General features: G+C 42.6%; 2 protein-coding genes across 5 annotated transcripts in view; one reads left to right on the top strand and one right to left on the bottom strand.

The window, feature by feature from the left end:
- Positions 1-20,307, top strand: part of wdfy4 (WDFY family member 4) — a 235,402-nt gene that overhangs the window by 146,149 nt on the left and 68,946 nt on the right. The window lies entirely within an intron of this gene.
- Positions 1,423-18,497, bottom strand: LOC137355490 (leucine-rich repeat-containing protein 18-like). 2 transcript variants are annotated; one of them, XM_068020686.1, is made up of 3 exons: positions 18,159-18,497; positions 16,308-16,443; positions 1,423-3,378 (listed from the first exon to the last, which is right to left on the bottom strand). In XM_068020686.1, the coding sequence occupies exon 3, from the start codon at positions 3,372-3,374 to the stop codon at positions 2,601-2,603; it is 774 nt and encodes a 257-aa protein (XP_067876787.1). In that variant the 5' UTR covers positions 3,375-3,378; positions 16,308-16,443; positions 18,159-18,497; the 3' UTR covers positions 1,423-2,600. The 2 variants fall into 2 exon arrangements, with proteins under 2 accessions (XP_067876787.1, XP_067876786.1); XM_068020685.1 differs by lacking the exons at positions 16,308-16,443; positions 18,159-18,497 and adding an exon at positions 12,090-12,415.

Below are 20,307 nucleotides of genomic sequence, written 5' to 3'. Positions count from 1 at the left end.
ACTGCCCTGCTGTTCGTCACATAGTCCATGGGTTCTTTAATATCCAATCAAATTATCAGAACAGGCAGACAAGCTGTCTGTTTGACATCACAGCTGGAAGATTGGGACCCCTGACAGTGTAGCACACCCTTAGTGCTGCACTAGAGCATCAACCTTGATAAATGGACATTGTGAAACCATTAGCAAAGGTGGAAAAGGAAATTGTTTTTTTTACTTGATTATGGACCATTCCTTGAAAATATCCAATCAATGTGAAGCTGCTACCGACGAGACTAATCATGTACTTACTGGGCTACACCTCAGGGCCGTTTGGCTGTAAGTTGAAACAAGTAATTGTAACCTTGAATAGATTGCTGGTTAGGATCCATTTGTAATATCCGGTGTAGGTTTGGATGTTTCACCTTGAAATGGATGTTGATATATTAAAGAGGCTTCAGAAAAGAGTAACATGGAAGTTCCTGAGACAGGAACACATAGTGTTTTATATCTTCAAACATATGATTGTAATGCTATATATAGGATTGTAATACTTGTAAATGATAATATTGGTGGTTAGCAACAGAAGGTATTACTTCAGTAAGAACTTGCAGAGGAAAGGTCAGAAATGATAACAATCTGAATCTTAATACAAAATGATTGGTAATCTATTTGAATCTCCAGCTATGTGATAGGGAACAATCTAGTTGAACCTTGTAGTCAAAGACATGCAGTGACTAAAAAGTATTCATAAGTCCAAGACGAACGCAAACAACACAGAGGGTGGATAAAGGTAGTGCTGTTGATGTGTATATGGACTTTCAAAAATTGTTTGAGAAAGTATCACATAATAGAAATGCAAAATACTGCAGATAGTGGAAATCTGAAACAAAAATGCTGGAAATACTCAGCAGGTCAGGCAGCATCTGTGGAGAGAAAAACAGAGTTAATGTTTCAGGTCTGTGTGACCTTTCAGCAGAACGGCCAATGATACCAAACTTGGAGGAGTTGCAAACAGTGAGGATGATGTGACAGGACATAGATAGGCTAGCAGAATGGGCAGATAAGTGGCAGATGAAATTTACTGCAGCAAAGTGTGAAGTAGTACATCTTGGTAAGAAGAATGAGGAGAGGCAATATAAACATAAATAGTACAATTTTAAAGTGGGTGCAGGAACAGAGAGATCTATGTATGCAAGTCTTTGGGGCATTGGAAACTTGCAGGGCAAGGGAATGCGACTAGTTGGATAGGTCTTTCAAAAAGTCAGCAGAGCGACGATGGCCAGAAAATCTCCTCCTGTGCTGAATGATTTTATGATTCTCTAAGTTTGAGACTTTGTCCTTTTCAATGATTAACATTTTCAATTAAATATGAAAATTGTATCTTCACATCTATGATTTATTTTTGTAAAAGAGTACATCCACATGTATAAACTTTACGAAACCATTGTGAAGTTTGATTCCACAACAGGGTGAGTACATTGTTTCATCCAGGTTAGTGAGCAGGGTTATAGGTCAAGGACTTGGCATGATGGGATTGATGGGGGTGGAATTGGATATGGGTGTGGCCATAAAACTGATTGTATCACATTGATATCCAACTATACACCTCGCCCAATGTTCAGTTGCATTTACTTTAGTAGACCTGAACATTGAGAGTGTTGTACAATAATCAGCAAATGCGATTGTTCAGCATCTCTGCCCACATACAATTTTTCCTCCATTTTATGCTACATAAGAACGTTTTGCTCGTATTGTTTCAGTTATGTGGATGGTGCAACCCTTTGAAGATGCCTCTGAGAGCATTTTGATCTTTTGTCTACCTGACATGGGTGTCTCCAATCGCAACAGTGCTGTTAGAGGCAAACCTCCTGAAGCAAATGGGGTACAAGCCAATGAGAGGTGGCAAGTGGATACCAGGCACTAAGCAGGGAATATCCGCACCAGAGTAATCCTAGTTTCTCCAGTCGATGCCTATTTGCAGCACAGATTCTCCAGAATGTGACCAAGGGTTAGATTATGAGGTGAGATTGTATAAACTAGGCTTGCAATCTCGGCAATATAGAAGGCTAAGGGGTGATTTGATTGCAGTATTTAGTATTTTGAAAGGAATTGATGGGGTAGATAGAAACCCTTTCCGCTGGTGAGGGATTCAGGACAAGAGATATCAGGAGAAAATTTAGGAAACTTTTCTTTGCACAAAGGGTGTTAGAAGTGTGGAACCCTCTCCCACAAAAAGCAGTAGATGCTAAGTCAATCGATAATTTTAAATCTGAGGTTAAGATATTTGCTAGCCAAGGGTATAAAAGAATATGGAGCCAAGGGCAGTTGAATGGAGTTAAGACACAGATCAACCATGACCTCATTGAATGGCAGAACAGAATGGAGGGGCTGAATGGCCTCCTCCTGCTCCTATCAACTTGATGCTGAGCAACATTCACAATTTTAATACAAGGCCCTCCACTTTTTTGTCTTGGGAATAATGTGAAGGAGCTGAAAAAAAATTAGCACAAAATCCGCAGGAGTAGCGAGTCCTGAAACACTGAGCAATGGAGATAGTTTTATTTTGTTCTTGTTCAGCTGTTTTTAGGCTGAAAGCGGAGATTCATTCAGTTGATAAACCTTTAATCATTAATTCTCCAAGATGCCTCATCTTGTTTAGCAACCGAATTGGGCGTTATGAGACCTGTAAAATCAGGCTCCTCCTCCAGCTCAGCAATATGCATCACCTTGCTCCATTTTTCCCTCTCTCGCAGACATTTCTTGAGACAGGGGCGGCACAGCATGTCCCTCCTGGCAAGGAAAAGATTCTCGATGCGATCAATGGTGTCTATTGGCTCGACAGGTACCTGTGGGGTGGTGAAAGGGTTCCGCCTCACATTCAGATTCTTCAGTTTCGGGAGCTTGGTGATTTTCTCCGGCATGTACGTGATCCGATTATCAAACAGCCCCAATTCCTTGAGTTCCTTTAAAGTGCCAATTGTCGTCGGAATCATTTCCACAGAATTCAGCCCAAGGTTCAGGACGCGTAGATTTTTCAGCTGTGTAAGTTCCACGGGCAATCCATCTGTAGTGAGCTTGTTATTGGACAGATCGAGGTAGTAGAGCAACTCCAACTGACAAAGCGTCTCCGGGATTCTCTCTATCTTGTTTGTGTGGAAGTCAAGATAGCGCAGCTTTGGGAATTTGTTGATAAATTCTGGAATTTTTTTGATCATGTTTCTGCTCAGGTCGATTTCCTCAATATCAGTCAACTTCAGAATACACCTGGGAAAGGCCGCTATGCCCATGTTGCTTAAGTCTAACCTGCGCTTCCCATCAACTGTGATTTTCATGGATTTTTTTGCTATTTTAAGGGTGATCTTTCTACCCTGGGTGAGTCCTTTCCTTCTCGGCATTTTCCTATTTGTTCAAAAAGAGAGAGCAACAAAAAAAAAAATCAAACACTGCCCTTGATGATCACGGAAGCAAATAACTATCTAGTATTTACAGCACAGAAACAGGCGTTTCGGCCTACCTGGTCTATGTTGGCTCAACACCTTGTCTCCTTCCACCCCTCTTCGTCTCACCCTACCAGCACATCCTTCAATTCCTTTCTCCCTCATGTACTTATCTAGCTTCGGCTTCATTGATATTTAATTATTACATAATTTTTCTTCACTCATGAAAAATTTCCTTTGTATAGGCCTAGAAATGACCAATTTTGCTCCGCTTATTATCATCAGGACTGCAAAGCATGCATTAACGTGCTTTATATTTCAACCGAAACAAGAATGGCGACTCAGTGACAACACTAAGCGTCCATTAACAGCCACTTGAGCGCCACCTCCCGCCTCCGCTGGCATTCAGTCAATGTTGGAGGAGTCTGCCGCCGCGTGGAGACATGGCCAGGTGAGACCTGGCGGCCTCCTAGTGAGCTTGTGTTGGGAAGGGGTTCACTCCTCTGTGGCAATGCATGTCCCATGGAGAGCCCCCCCTGGCGGCGATGGCTGCTCCAGCACCAAGCCCACCTTCCCGTCCTCACCAACCACACCCCCACCCCCATGCCGGGCGGGGCCTGACTAACGGGCCCTGGGAACCCTGAGCCCACTTACCTTGGTCCTTGGGTCTCCTCCGTTGGTGCTGCTCCCAGCCTCATGCAGCACCAACAGTGGCCACCCACTCCTGGTGGCGCCACTGGTACTGCTGAGCTGCCAGCCCTCCAATTGGCCGGCAGCTCTAAGGGCGAGTTTCTGTCACTTAAAAGGACAGCATCCCCAACTCAGGTGTTGAATTCAACTGGAGGTCCAATGGAGGGACAAGGCAGGGTCACCCTCACCCCCCACGCCGCCTTCCGGCCTTTCGCAGGGACTCCTGTCACCAATATAAAATTTAGCCCTCTGTGTCAGCTAGATATTTTACCTCAAATGTGGTGTCAGCCGCAATTCAGTTGGCCTCTGAGTCGCAAGGTCGTGCATTCGCGTCCCACTCCAGGACTTGAGCACAAAAATCCAGGCTGGCACTCCAGTGCAGTACTGAGGGAGCAACGCACTAGTGGAGGTGCCGTCTTTCGGGATGAGACGTTAAAGCGATGCCCCATCTGTCCTGTCAGGTGGATGTAAAACTCTCATGGCACTATTTTGAAGAAGACCGGGGAAGTTATCCCCAGTGCCCTGGCCAATATTAATCCCTCGGTCAACATCACGCAAACAGATTATCTGGTCATAATTACATTGCTGTTTGTGGGAACTTGCTGTGTGCAAATTGGCTGCTGCATTTCCTACAGTACAACAGTGATTACGCTTCTGAAGTACTTCATTGGCTGTAAATCGCTTTGGGGTGGCCTGTAGTCATGAAAGGCATTATATAAAATGAATAAAGTAAGAGCAAAACTGTGAGACTACACAAACTCTACATTGTCCAATGTGAGCTAGACTGGGGCAGCAAAGTCCTTTTATTTTCACAGGCGACTTCACTACAAAGCCCCATTCTGTCCTCATCCATTACCTGCCCAGAGACTCCAGGAGGCATTCCTGGATCATAATCAGGACTAGCAACACCATCCCTACTGAGGTCTATTAGAAGACCCTGCCATTGTTCCTGTTGAGATCATGTAGATGAGCAGACTGGTGATGGAAGCTAACACATTTGCTGACCTTTGCTCAGTGGTTCATTGACCCTATGGGACAGTTGGAGCCACGTAAAACTGCACTTTTTGTAGCCAGTAGTTCTGTTTTGTGCACGCCTGACTTGGCAAAGTAATGCTGGCTTAACCCACCTTCTTCAGATAAAGAAAAACAACTCTTAGATTTCTTTGAGAAGTGTCACAGAAGATCCAAGTAGCTTTGGAAATTAAAGGAAAGAAGAAATAAATAACTTGCATTTATATAACGCCTTTCACATCCTTGGGACATCCCAAAGTGCTTTACAGCCAAGTAAGTATTTTTTTGTTGATGTGTCGTCACTGTTCTAATGTAGGAAATGTGGCAAACAATTTTCACAAGGCCAGGACCCACAAACAGCAATGTGATAATGGCCAGATAATTTGTATATAGTGATGTTGATTGGGGGATTAATATTCCAGTGAGACATCCACGTGACCTTGCCCTGCTCTCTCTCGGCTTCAGAAGGCCACCTGTGAACCTGAGCTAAATTCTGATAGGGTTGGACACCAGCCATCTCACACAGGTCAACAAGTATCCTTCCGCCTTACACAACAAATCGTCCTTCTGTTTGTACCATATATTCCACCAAATAGAAAATTCATTTTTTGCATTAACAGTCTGTGTGCAGGAGTTATTATGACTTCAGGTTCTCCTGTGAAAATTAATGCTGCAAAACAGTTTCTTCTGCTTAAGTCCACCCTATGGGATGGGAAAATCTAGCCTGCAGATTGTGCATCTTTGACCATCAATACATCTCCTTCCTGCTGTATAGGCTATGCAAATTGGTTACAATTATGTAATCCCACTTGGAATGCATTGCATGAAGGGGATACAATAGTCTGTCTGTTTTCCCTTCTCCCCACATGCCCCCCTTCCCTGCACCGACCCAAAGAAGCAATAAACTAGGCTCTTCACAGCACAGTAGTGGAGCACCCAATTGAATTTTGGAGCAAATTGTTGGAACATAGATTTTTAAATAATATGTAGAGATGCTCTTTAATTATTTCACAGCATCCACCCATTGGCAACAACACTGCAAATGGTCACTGTAGTATTATAAAGTACACATTATTATAAAGTATTTACAGTACTGAAACAGGCCATTCAGCCCAACAGGTTCATGCTGCACACGAGCCTCCAACCTTCTTTCACCTAACCTCATCAACTTATCCTTCTATTCCTCTCTCCCTTATCTCCTTATCTATCTTCACCTTAATTGCATCTATGTTGTTCACCCCAACTACTCCCTGTGGTAGCATGTTCCACATTCTAACCACTCTCTGGGTAAAGGAGTTTCTTCTGTCGTGTCACTTGCTACAGTGCAATCCCTCCCTACTCACCTGCACAATAGCTCCCATTGTTTTTTTTCTGATGGCCAGAGACTTAAATGGGAACACCATGTAGCATACAGCTATAAACAAAATTGAACATTGTATTCCCTTTAGCTAGAGGAGAGGAATTTCATATTTTAATCACCCTCCCCACCTCCTCCCCCCCACCCCCCCAAATAATGGACTTGCACGCTTAAAGTATGTGTCGCCTAACACCTTTTAATATGATTTAGCGAAAATAAATGACCATAAGTTATCTGAGAGCCACTGGGAACTGGAGGAGGTTCCAGCTCGCTACTCTGTGGCTGGCTTTCACACGACAGCACTTAATTGTGCTAAGCCAGGATCACGGTGGTGATGAATGATTGTTTGGGAAGCAATATGGGTTTCTCTCGTACACACCTTTCCATTAAAAAGGCTTCATTACAAGCCCTTCAGGGACTTTGGCTACTCATTAATCATATTCAACCATGTGCAGGGGAATGTAAGATAATAACTAATGCATTCAGCTAATTTCAATTATCTAGCTTAGAACGGGGAGAGAAAAAGAACAAAAAAAAACATAATAGGTCCACTTTATCCATCCATAAAAATCCGTCAAAAGCACACTTGCTGCTTTTAATATGCAGACACAACGCTGAAAACTTGTTTGAAACGGGGGCTCGAGTTACACTGTTCAGACTGTTGCTCCGTGCTTGTCATGGTATGATCCTGGTTTAAAACTAGGAGACCCAAGTTATACCTTTACTACTATGTTATCTCCTAGAGGTAAACTAAAGAAACAAAGAAAGAACTTGCATTTATATAGCGCCTTTCACAACCTCAGGAAGTTACCAAGTGCTTTGCAGCCAAGGAGGTACTTTTGAAGTCTGTTCACTGTTGGAACTAGGGACCGTAGAAGTCAGTTTCCACTAACAGCAAAGAAATAACGACTAGATAATCTGTTTTCAGTGATGTTGCTTGAGAGATAAATATTGTCCAGGACACTGGGGAGAACTTTCTTGATCTTCTTCGAAATAGTGCCATAGGATCTTTTACATCCACTGGAGAAAGCACTGAAGCAAACAGTGCTGCTATCTGACCTGTAACCGTGCGATTTTTGTTGTTATTCGCTTGCTTCTGTTGAGGTGAATCAAAAACTGGGAATTGCGGAAAGTTCGTGGGTGCCAGAAGGAGTTTTTTTATACTGTGATTAACTGTACATTGGGCACTAACTCTAGGAGTGACTGTTAATCCTAAATGAGATTTAAATTAGAAAGCATGAGCAAAATTGATCTTTTAACTTTTAGAGTAGCAGCACCTTCAGTGATTTCCTCACTCTTGGGCTGATCATTTTAAAAAGAAAGTTTTGAGCCGTGCATTTAGACTGAAAATGCTTCAACTTGCAGCAGTTGTGTTTCTCATCTATGACAGTGAAAGTGCTGGAAACACTCAGGAGGTCAGGCAGTGTCAATGGAGAGTTAACAGGTCGTCAGATTTCAGGTCAGTGACCTTTCCTCAGAACTGGAAGACGTTTGAGGTGAACAGCTTTTAAACAAGTGCAGAGGCAGGGAAAGAACAAAAGGGAGGGGTCTATGATGGGGTGGAGAGCAGGAGTGATTAAAGGGATAAAAACAAGAAATGCTGGAAATATTCAGCAGGTCTGGCAGCATCTATGAAGAGAGAAGCAGAGTTAACGTTTCAGGTCAGTGACCCTTCATCTGAACTGGCAGATATTAGAAATTTCTAATATTTGCCAGTTCTGAAGAAGGGTCACTGACCTGAAACGTTAACTCTGCTTCTCTCTCCACAGATGCTGCCAGACCTGCTGAGTATTTCCAGCATTTCTTGTTTTTATATCAGATTTCCAGCAGCCGCAGTATTTTGCTTTTATTTTAGTGATTAAAGGGATGATGGTGTAAGGCAAAAGATGGGTCTAGGGGAGGTGTAAATGGTGACAGCATCATAACAAAGGGAGGCGAAACATGGACAATCTGGCAAAGAGAAGAAAGTTCCCATGGCCTGGGAAGGTGATGGAAGAAAGGCGGATAGACCCCAGGGGTGCGGACCACCCTGCTGGCTGTGTACTGAAAGGGGATCCCTACCCCAAGGACCAGTCCACACCTCCTCCACCTCCAGTGACTGGTGCAGGCGTTCTCTGTTCCCAGCACTTTCTATCTTAAAGAAAATGTCAAACTCAATGCCAGAAGGCTGCAAAGTGACTAATAGAAAGATGCAGCTCTTTGAACTTGTGCTGAGTTTCATTGGAACAGTGTAGGAGCCGAAGGACATAGAGGTCAGAGTAGGAGAGGGACGGAGAATTAAAGTGTAATATCCTGACATATACTTCTTTTTAACAATTACAAACAACAAAATGGGTGAAAACTTCACTGCTGGCCTGGCTGATCACTTTTTCTTCATTTCCTCTTTTTTTGTAGGTTTTAGTTTATTTATCCTTTTACTATCTGTTATTTTACAATTTTTTTCATCTATACACCTGCCATTCTTTGCTTGTCCATTGAACTGCTAATGGCTATAGGGCCGTCACTAGCAATATGAGAAGACAAGCTGAACAGAACTGTTACCTTTTAGTACAACCCCCCAGTGCACCATACAACTGTCTCAAGGATAGGAACTTGGATAGGCATAGGCCATTCAGCCCCTCGACCCTGTTCTGCCATTCAATTAGATCTATACCTTAATTCCATTTGACCATCTTTGCTCCAAATCCCTTAATACCCATACCTAACAAAAAGGTCTATCCATTTCAGTCTTGAAATTTTTAATTGAACCCCTGCCCCCCCCCCCCCCCCCCCCCCCCGCCCCCGCGTTCACCAGCCTGAACTGCTTTTTTGGGGGATAGAGTTCCAGATTTCCACTACCCTTTGTGTGAAGAAGTGCTTCCTGACATCACCCCTGAACGACCTAGCTCTAATTTTAAGGTTATTCCCCTTGTTCTGGACTCTCAGAGGATGTAGCATAGACGTCCTTGTCCATGCGAAGATTTCAGGAAGTTAATCTCTCAGGGGTTTGAACTCCTCATGTACTGCTTTTAGTATTCTGGTTAATGCAGTCATGTCAGAGTGTGCCACAATTTGCAGCAAATGTATTAGGCACTGCATTAAAAAGAATGTACAGAGGATTTCCAAACCTCGAGTGTTGTTATTATAAAGGAACTTGCCTGCTTGAAAATTGTGCCCACTAGGTGGCTGAATATTCTAACTAAAGTAACCTGGGTTCTCCAGAACAATTCTTCATTAACTCAAAACTTGATTTCTTTACTCTCTATTTCACTCTCAGTAACTGGCAATTTTTAAATGAATTGGTTTGATCTCTGAATTTTTCCTATCCTCTCAGTCCACGTTTCCTATGGGGTTTTCAGTTCAACGGCAATCTGTTCTTTCTGTTAGTCCTTCTACTTGCAAATGTAGTTTTCTTGGATAAGAGTTCTCTATCATCTTTTGATTATCTATTTCCAAGAGTATTTAGCCCTTAATACCACAACTTGTTCCCCATGTGATTCTTTTCCTTTTCACTTATCTCTGGATTCTCCTTACTTTCTCACCTTCATTGTAAACGTTTGTTTATTTTTACTTTGTTTTCTTCCTCTGCCCTTTTTGTAACAAAGGAACTCTTCACTGGTGGATTTTATTATTTATCCTCCTTTGTCTGCTTCTCTGTCTTTTCTTCCACTCAGTTGCTTCTGTTTATCCAATCTTGTTTGTCGATCTAATGTTGAGATTTACTTTCCTTTTTTATGTATTCCTCTTTCTAACAGTTCCTTCAAGTCACTCCCTCCTCCCTCCCCAGCTGCGTCCTCCAATCTTCTCCCTCCTCCTCTCCTCACTCCCTATCACCCTCCTCCTTCCTCATCCTCCTCCTCCTCCTCTCCCTCCTTCCGTCCTTCCTTGTAGTTTGTCCAGCTGGTACTGTGATTGTGCCTTGATACATTGAAGGTGCTTTTTTAACCCCTTAGCTGCTTTTGCTACCGTACTAATGCTGTGTTGCCATTTAAATCAGACGCACATTTCTCTTAATATATTATGAGATTATTCCTGTTAGAACATTAGAACAGAAGCAAAAAAACTGCAGATGCTGAAAACACTCAGCAGGTCAGGCAGTACCTGTGGAGAGAGAACAGATGAATGGTCATCGACCTGAAACCTTAACTCTCTTTCTCTCTCCACAGATGCTGCCAGACCTGGTGAGTGTCTTCAAAATTCTCTGTTTTTATTATAAAATTACCATTTTTTAAATATAAAATGGTGTACTGAGACTATGGAATAAAGGCACTAGCAGGCAAACTGTTAACTGGGAACATATCTGCTGCAGAAGAAAATACTGGTGGAAATTTCCATGGGCTACGGATGAGCAGAGGACCTGAATGTTGGCACTGCAGCTCATCTCGGGTTTGCAAGCTCTGATTGGGCACAACCAATCAGAAAATCTAGGCTGGAGGCTCTAAGCCACTCAGAGAATGCTAGAGTGAGTTAATTTTAGCTTGCAAACTGGAATTTGCTACAACAACAACTAGCATTTATATAGCATTGTTAACATCCCAAGGCACTTTACAGCAATGTTATCAGTCAAAATTTGACATCGAACCAGATAAGGAGGTATTAGGACAGGTGAAAGGTCGGTTTTAAGGAGCCTGTTAAAGGAGAAGGGAGGTGGAGAGATTTAGCAAGGAATTTCCAAGGCTTTAGACCTAGGCAGCTGAAAGCACGGTCGCCATTGGCGACAGGTAGTTCAATGTTTGAGTCTGGATTTCGACTGCTTTTGCACTGCAACCTTCATGCAGTGAGAAACAGTGTCAGTGCAAATGAGGGGTGGCGCAGTGGTTAGCACCGCAGCCTCACAGCTCCAGCGACCCGGGTTCAAATCTGGATACTGCCTGTGTGGAGTTTGCAAGTTCTCCCTGTGTCTGCATGGGTTTCCTCCGGGTGCTCCGGTTTCCTCACACAGCCAAAAGACTTGCAGGTTGATAGGTGAATTGGCCATTATAAATTGCCACTAGTATAGGTAGGTGGTAGGGGAGTATAGGGACAGGTGAGGATGTGGTAGGAATATGGGATTAGTGCAGGATTAGTATAAATGGGTGGTTAATGGTCGGCACAGACTCGGTGGGCCGAAGGGCCTGTTTCAGTGCTGTATCTCTAAATCTAAAAATCGAAAAATGCAGCCTCTATTAAAACAGCTCAGATTCTTGTCAGTAACAGATATTAGCATTTGCCACCATCTAACATCACAAATGTTGCTAGTGACATTATATTTTTCTCACCCTTGTGCGAGGTAGTTAGCACATAATACCATGGACAATCACAGTTGCCCTAAGCTGTGAGTGTATACTGCATCGGTAGTTGATACAGGAAAAACTGTTAAAACTTACAATGAAAACTTGCAACAGAATAGTGAATTTAAAGAAATATTTTAGGATAAGATCTTCCAATGGTTTGGTTCTCAGCTGTACATCTAAAAGAAACCAATGCTGTATGAGATTTAAAGATTCCTTTGGATTGGGTTGAGTTGCTGTTGCCTCATATTGGAAACAATTACAGCTCAGAATGAGTGGCATGGCAAAGAGGAAGATTGTCCCTAATTCAGCATAGAGACTGGAGATCACATCTTCCTGAGTATAAAACGAATTTTGAATACTTACATTATCTAGAGGTTTGGCTCTGGAGAGATCTTGTCATGTGTAGTTGAGTTGTACAGACCAGCAAAGTCCCACTTTGTATCCTCAGATCTTCAGTGTGCACTGAGGTAGCTGATCTCCACTGGGCCATCAATATGAGTGCTCCAATTGGTTTACTCTATGATTGCCAGGGTAAAATGAACCAGGGTTCTGCACTAAGTAACTATGCACCACTCCCTTTTGAAAGTTTGGATACATGTAGACGCTGGGGCAGCTAGGAAAGCCCCCATGAATGAATAGGCTCACGTCACTCACTGTCAAGTCCTACATAAATATTGACTTGACTGAGGCATCGGAAGGCAAATGACAACAATGGAACTATAGCCCAGCAGAGAGTCAAGATGTTCAGCAAAATGATAGAAGAAGTAAATAAGTAACTGGAATTTTAAACCACAAAGAGTTCCAGTGATTCATTGTCATGTGGTGTTCTCTCCATGACATTGGAGCAATCTTTCAAATGTCATAACAATGATCCCATTGTGTACACATGTATAGAGACCCTGTCAAGGTACTAGAAGGCAGTGATTCCATTGGGCCTTTGAATCAAATCAGAAGAGTAAAGGTAGTTTATTAACATCCTTTGACCCATCCACCCAGGATTGTGCTGTACCTTCCTCTGAATCACTAACTATAATACAGACAAACACAATCTTCTTTAATTATAACACCAACGTACCTGGATTTCCTAAACTGCGTGAGCTTTGTGTAATTTTTTTTGATTCAGTAGTAGTGGGGTAATGACCTTAATTTCATTATTAAAAAAGTCAGTCACGTGATATGGTGACAGGTATTATGACCAAACTAAGTGCATTGATGCATTATAACGGGAAAGATACTTGCCCTTGGCTGCTGCAAGGTGTATTTTTGCAGTTATAGGAGTATTTGTGCTGTCTTGTACATATTACAATAAAAAGTGCCAGTTCTAAAATGACTAAAGTTTAAGAGTTAGGCAGGTAACACTTTTCGTTCTTATTTCATTTGACTAAACTATCCGTACTGTTTAGTTAAAATGAGTTGAATGCAAATGGCATGTAGAACTGAAAGATACTGAGAGACCTGTTTGATATGAAGGACAAAGCATTATTTTCCTATTGTATTAGTAACTGCATTTTCTAATCCAGTCAACTGATCTATGATTTTTTAAAATCTAATGCTAGCACAATTCTCCTCATCACCCCTCAAAGAAAGTTGTGTTCGAAGTGATTCTTGCTGAGAAATGGGATGGAGAGAATACCTGACACACTCTTCTTCCATCTCTGTACTCAACCCAGAATGATAAAATGAAACTTTCTCCTCGCTGATTCAAGTGTCAGGTGGGAAACCAGTTCCAGCAGGTTCAAGCCAATTCATTCTGTGTACAACCCTGCCTGTAGTTAGTACTAGGAGGGACCACTAGATACAGAATCATAGAATGATAGAAAGTTAAGGCACAGAAAGAGGCCACTTTGCCCATTGTGTCTGTGCCAGCCAAAAAACGATCCACCTATTCTAATCCCAACTTCCAACATTTGGTCTCTAGCCCTGCAGATTATAGCACTTGAGGTGCATATCCAGACTCCTTTTGAATGAGTTGAGGGTCTCTGCCTCAACTACCCTTTCAGGCAGTGAGTTCCAGACCCCACCACCCTCTGGGTGAAAAGGTTTTTCCTCACCTCCCCTCTAATTTCTCTACCAATCACTTTAAACCTATGCCCCCTTGACACTGACTGCTCTGCTAAGGTGAATAGACCCTTCACCTCCACTCTATCCAGGCCCCTCACCATTTTGTACGTCAATCAGATCTCTCCTCAGCCTTCTCTGTTCCAAGGAGAACAAACCCAGCCCATCCAATCTTTCCTCATAGCCGCATTTTTCCAGTCCTGGCAACATCCTCGTAAATCTCCTCTGTCCCCTCTGTAGTGCAATTACATCCTTTCTGTAATGAGGTGAAAATGGACAATGTCACACTGGAGCACTGGTGGTACTCTCCTCTGAGGTTAAGGTGTGATGTTGGAGTGCAGCTGGAGAGAGGGCTTTACCACAGACCACACTCGACCTGACCAAGGAGTACGTGATGCTGTGACTGTGCAAATGTAGAACATTCTCCATGACTTGATGAGTACAAAAATGAACAACAAGAACCGTCAGCTAGATATGAAGCTGCATCTAGAAATGGAGCACTGGGATACAATTGACTCATAATTCCCTCTGTTGACCTTTTTAGCTGACAAGGATTCAAGGCCTATAGACAGAGGTCTTTTCAGGATTAATTTGACAAGAAACAATCCGTCTGAAAAAAAAGAATGACATGTAAATGAAATTTTGAGGGAGATAATGTGATAAGAGGATTAATTCAGCATGGAGTAAGAGATTAGGTGAATTTGACAGGATCATGTGAATAGGGCCAGTGAGAGCATTTAAATTATTTGTTTTCAATGGCAGTCAGAGCTCTCTTCCTAAATATGGTTCAGGGACCCAATTCAGAAGATTTTCTTCCGTCTTCCTTCAGAATTCCTCAGGGTGAAACCTCAGCAAGCTTTCCACTTAATTTGATTCTGTTTGTTTTGTTAAAAGTCGTAATGTACACAACGGTTGTGGCACTCCTTCATAACCAAATGGGCAAATATCTGCCTTTCGCACACTGATCGCACTAACAGTGTTGACACCATGAAGGCTGTCATATTATTCTTGTCATATCATGGCTGAAGGATATGTTGATGGGATTAGATGAAGTAGGGTAGGCAGGGACTCATGAAGCACAGAAACTGGCATGAATCGGTTAGGCCAAATGCTCTGTTTCTATTCAATGTAATTCATGTTATAAAGGTTGGAACATACTTTTTGGTTTATGTTGTTGTCTATTATGTCATCCTGATTCCCTAAAGAGTGTTCAAAACTGCACCTTTATTCTATGGAAACTGCTATTATCAGCCATATGGAAGGGTCCAAGCTATTGGATGATGGAAATTGGTGGCAAATTTGCTCTTATACATATGGTGCAGCAATGCATTGGCTACAGGACTGAGGCCAAAGTGTCAGCCATAGATCACTGGCAGCACTCTTGCTTGAGTCAGAAGGTTGTAGATTCAAGGCCCTCTTCAGGGCTTGAATACGTAACCTAGGTAGTACGTCAGTGCAGTACTGAGGGAGTATTAGTGGTGCCGACTTCAGATGAGAGGTTTACCCAGACCCCGTCTGCCCTCTCGAGTGGACATAAAAACAACTATGGCATTAATTGAAGAAGAACAAAGGAATTCCTCTCACCAACATCTCAAAAGTAATTATTCCGTTAAGCATATGAAAGGCACTATATAAATGTAAGTTTGTTCTTTCAAATAACAAAGGAAACATTCAGTAGTTTTATTCGTGAAGAAGAGATGAAATATGGACTTAGAACGTGCGATAAAGGACAGACTAGTTGCTCCATCAAGCCTGTTTGGTCCAAGTATGTTGTAAATGCCACACACTACAATTTCCTTGGCAAGATGATATCCTTCTATTCTTTTCTGCCACGCTGCTCCCAGTGCTTGTGGAGAGTATGCAGCCTGTCGGTTCATTCCACATTTCAGAGATACTGAACGGCAGAATTGTGCGTCTCCCAGCCTGTCATTTCCCACCTGTTCATTTTAATGCACAGGATCCAAGGCAGGAGCCGCACACTTGCCCAGCAGGCAACGGGAGCACTGATCACCCTTTCAGTTTCAAGGCTGGCTCACTAAAAACAGCAAGGCGCTGGAGGACTGCTGCTGAGTGTGGTACCAAACACCAGTTATCAGGAGGGGAGGGGAGAAAATCAGGGCATGGGGAACAAAGTTGAATTCCGCAGCTATTCAGAACAGCATCAGCTATGAATCCAGTCAAAATGAAAAATCTTGGACGGAGCAAGAGATACATTTTTGCTGAGGTTGCAATTAATTTATTCTGCTTTAGCTGGCAAGAACCATTTTTATAGAGACGGTGAAGCTAGATAAATACATCACTTCAGTTCATCACAAACATTCGATTATTTTCATGGTAATTACAGTTAAAGAAATTGCATTTTCTGCTGCTGACAATGGACGAACACTGAACCCATGTATCTATCCTGGATTTAACAGCAGTCTCTAACTGAAGACTACCTCTTTTAGGGGTATTTCCTCCCCAAAGCTCTTTGTTTCTCCCCTCCCTCCATCGCTCTTCTTTAAGACACTGCTTAAAACCTACCTCTTTGATCAAGCGTTTGGCCACTTGTCTTAATGTCTCCTTCTTTGGCTTGGTGCCAATCGTTTTACTACATTAAAGGCACTATATAAATGTTGTATGCACCGGATCAATTTTCCGTCAACTCACAGGGTGGAATCTAGAGAGACAGAGAAGAAGACAGATTGGTTATTACATGGCAGAATACAATTTATCGACCATGTGTATTATGTCCAGTATGCATCCTGTAGGTAGACGAATGAGTGTAAGAGGCTTACGTTAATAGAAATAACTTGCATTTATATAGCATCTTTTACATCCTCAGGACTACATTTTACAGCCAACGAGATATTTTTGACACAAAAACAAATTACTGTGGATGCTGGAAATCTGAAAAACAGAAACGGAGTGTCTCCTGACAACACAGAGCATGCGCAGAATGATCACCGATGTCCTGAGTGCGTCTGAACATTTGCCAGCTTTCCATTATGAATGCGGCATGTGCGTGCTGACGTTACCATGCATTGACATCAGACGTAATAACGTCCAAGCATTGTCTCACCCATCAAAGGCCGCAAGTGCCGCTTCCATTTCCCCTAACAGTACCCCGCACCCTCTCGCCATCCTTGCCTCAATTGCCAGTTTCAGTTTCCTGCTCCCGATTACTTGCCGCTCCATCCCCCCTTGCCACTTGCCCCCGTCGGCTGCTCACTTCCCACCTTGCCGCTTCCCCCCCACCCCCGCTGCTCGCTCCCGGCCTCGACGCTTGCCCATCAGCCACTTGCTTCCCACCACTTCTCCAGGCGGCATGGCGAGGAGTGAGCAGCTGAGGCAGGGGAAGCGGCGAGGCGGAGAGTCAGCGGCTGAGGAAGGTAGCGCACAGCGATAGGGGAAGCGATGAGGTGGGGAGCAAGTGGAGAGCAAACAGGCGCAGGAGGGAGCAGGGTACTGTTGGGGGGAATGGAGGTGGTGACTGCACCCTTTGAGGGGCTTTGGGTTTAATTTCCTTTTTTTGTGTCAAATTGAACAATGCCATCTGTATTACTGGCAGCTGCCTGAGACATTGCAGTGATGTTTCAGTCGGTGAGATTGCATTCGCGCATGTACCAGTACTGCACCACCTAGTGGTTGAGTTGTCAGCAAACGAAGCCCTTCACGCTAATACTTTACTCTAATACACTCCTGTACAATTCAGTTTAATATGGAAGGAGGGGGATATATGTCTAACCATCCCAGGATTGCCCGACATGAAGCATCACTGGATTTCTCTGGATTTCTGGGCCAGCTGATTCACCCGTTCTATGCAAGACCTTCCCAAGTGCAGAGTTAAGTCCCAGCCAATCAACACACTGTAGGTTGAGAGAAGCTCTGGGGACGATGGTAGTGCATTTAAAATTCGACTTTAAATATAATTTACTTAAAGGTGGTAGATTAATATTAATGATCAATGAGCAATTTTCACATACTAATCCAGGTGAAAAGGGTTTCACACATTCTCAGCCACGTTAACTCAAGTTAACTGCCCAGAGAATGTAGTTCTCAGGTCAGCATCTAGTCTGGACTTAACAATTACTTCTTGAATTTGGACACACATCTCAAAACTCCCAAGGATTAAAATACTGTAGCAGGAATCATAATCAGGGTTTAGTAAACCACTGATTAACATCTGCATTGTTACCATCGAAAATACAGGAAGAGATTCATCAAATTTAGCTTAGTCTGGCTTACAACACGATATAATAAGGTAGTTTGACAAGTAAAAGACGCGGCAAGAAGCCGACTTAAGTATTTAGTCTAATTCATGTGATTTTGCTGAAGAGGATCCTTTTAAAACTGTTACAAATTCTAAAAGTACAAGGTTGCATCAATCCTTACCTACTGTTCCTTTAGCAAATCAAAAAGAACGTAGGATGGGACCACAAGAACTCTGCAGTTTCTTCGTTAGTGCTCAGGGATGGTTGCTTTTGCATTTGCTCCTTCCATCTCTGTTGTTTTGAATAATGGATTGCATCTTCAGCGAGGTTTGTAAGCTGAGCCCAGTGGACAGCAGTTGAAAGAATTAACCATCAGTCTTGTTCGGTTAAAGCTCTAAGTATATAGAGCAGCAGCCCGTGAAATTTCTGGAGGTGAAGGAACTGTCAAACATTTGCACAAGAAATCAAATGCACAGCAAATCCTGTCGGCAGCTGAGCTTTTCCTCTACTCCTTGTTTAACTTGGTTGCTAAGCAGCATGGGCCTATGGGCCTTGCTGATAATTAGCACAGTGTTTAACCTTAGTAGCAAAGAACATTTAGTTTCAAGGTGTCCAACCACTTTGCATAGATCCCATTGCTTTTCAGAGCCTGCCTTTAAGATCTTAAACTATGGATGTAGAAGCTCAAATTTACTTTGTAGATATTACTGATAATTTATTTACAGAATGTCAATTTTAAACCATTGCCTGAACAGCAAAGTCAGAATTAAAACGTTTTTCAATCATACAGGACACCATACAATTTAATTTTACATGATGTTCTCTGTTACAATGTTCAAATTGGGAAGTAAATAAGAATTTAAAATTACCATGTATTTAAACCTTTGACAATATGTCTGCATGTAGGATGAGTGTATTCATTCGAATGAAAAGCTTCTCAGCTCTGATGTGCTTTTCTGGAATTTGTTCTTCACACATAGCGTTGCTATGGGAATATGGTTGCATTCTTTAGATGGTGGCATTATTTCTGTGTCTGTTTAGCTCCAAATAAATACCTCAATTCCTGAGGTAATTCATTGACTTTGCCTGCAGACATTGTGTAAAAAAAATAAGCTAAAGATTTGAATGTTGAAAAAGGGGAAGGAAGAAGGGAGGGAGGGAAGATGCACAAGGGATATAGGGAGTTGTAGTTCATTGGGATTACAGCGCCCTTGACTGCCACTGGCAGCGCCATAATGGTGGTGGAGTTTGTCTGGAGGCCACTTCTCAGCATGCAGGGTTAAGGGTTAGGGCACAACTTAGTCAACTGTCTTGTGAAGTGCAGCCTGCAAAGATACTCTCCATCAGATAAAAGCATGGGTGAGTAAAGCTCTGTCGACTGATACAATTTGGAGGATAATGGCAGGTCTGGTAAGCATCTGCAACAAAATGTATTGTTTACATTATGTGAGCCTGGAGGTTTTAGAAAAGGCTGCTTTACCTCATTGACAGAATAGCCCTAAATCTAAACCCCGAGATCTGTTCACATCAGCAAGTTGAGACACACGCAGATTAACGGGGACAAGGAATTGAACTTGATATGTGGTCCTTGAGGCTCCATGGTACACATGTCTATGCCTCATTCGAACTCCTCTCCTTCCGATTAGTCCATCAGCATCCACCCTGTCAGTAAAGTAAAACAAATGACTTCTCAGGGTTGGTGAAATTATTTTGAATTATATGCTGATTTTAATTGATCCATCATTGGCGTCCGTGCCTTCAGTTGCCTGTCCCCTTAGCTCTGGAATTTCCTCCACAAAACCGCTCAGCCTCTCTCACTCTCCCTTTAAGACGCTCCTTAAAATCTACTACTTGGACTAAGCTTTTGGTCATCAGCCCTAATAAAGCCTTATGTGCCTCAGTGTCTAATTTTGCTTTAAAAAGCCCTTGTGAAGGGCCTTCAGAAGTATTATTACGTGAAAGGTACTATATAAATACAAGTTGTTGGTTGATTTTCTAAGTGGTCCTATTGGTGAGGTAATGGGGTATGAGTTTCTCTTCTTACTGGTGTGACTGCTAAGTGAGCTTGAAGCAGGGTCCCAATTTACACTCCCAACATTAGTGAATGGAGGAAAAATATACCCTGTTAAGATCGTAAGATAGTATGGAGATGAAGATCCTCTTGTCAGTAACGTTAGCTGGAAAAATTGAGCACATAATGGGATTGTTCAATTTGTACTCACATGAATTGTCCAACGAAAATGGTTAATGGAGCAAATTTCACAGCTCCAGTGATGATTAAATCAGGTAACACTACTTCGATATTGCTGTCTTCTGTAATGCTTTTCCAC

Source organism: Heterodontus francisci, chromosome 42, assembly GCF_036365525.1.
Source record: "Heterodontus francisci isolate sHetFra1 chromosome 42, sHetFra1.hap1, whole genome shotgun sequence".
NCBI classification, from domain to species: domain Eukaryota; kingdom Metazoa; phylum Chordata; class Chondrichthyes; order Heterodontiformes; family Heterodontidae; genus Heterodontus; species Heterodontus francisci.
This window is presented reverse-complemented; position numbering and strand designations above follow the sequence as displayed.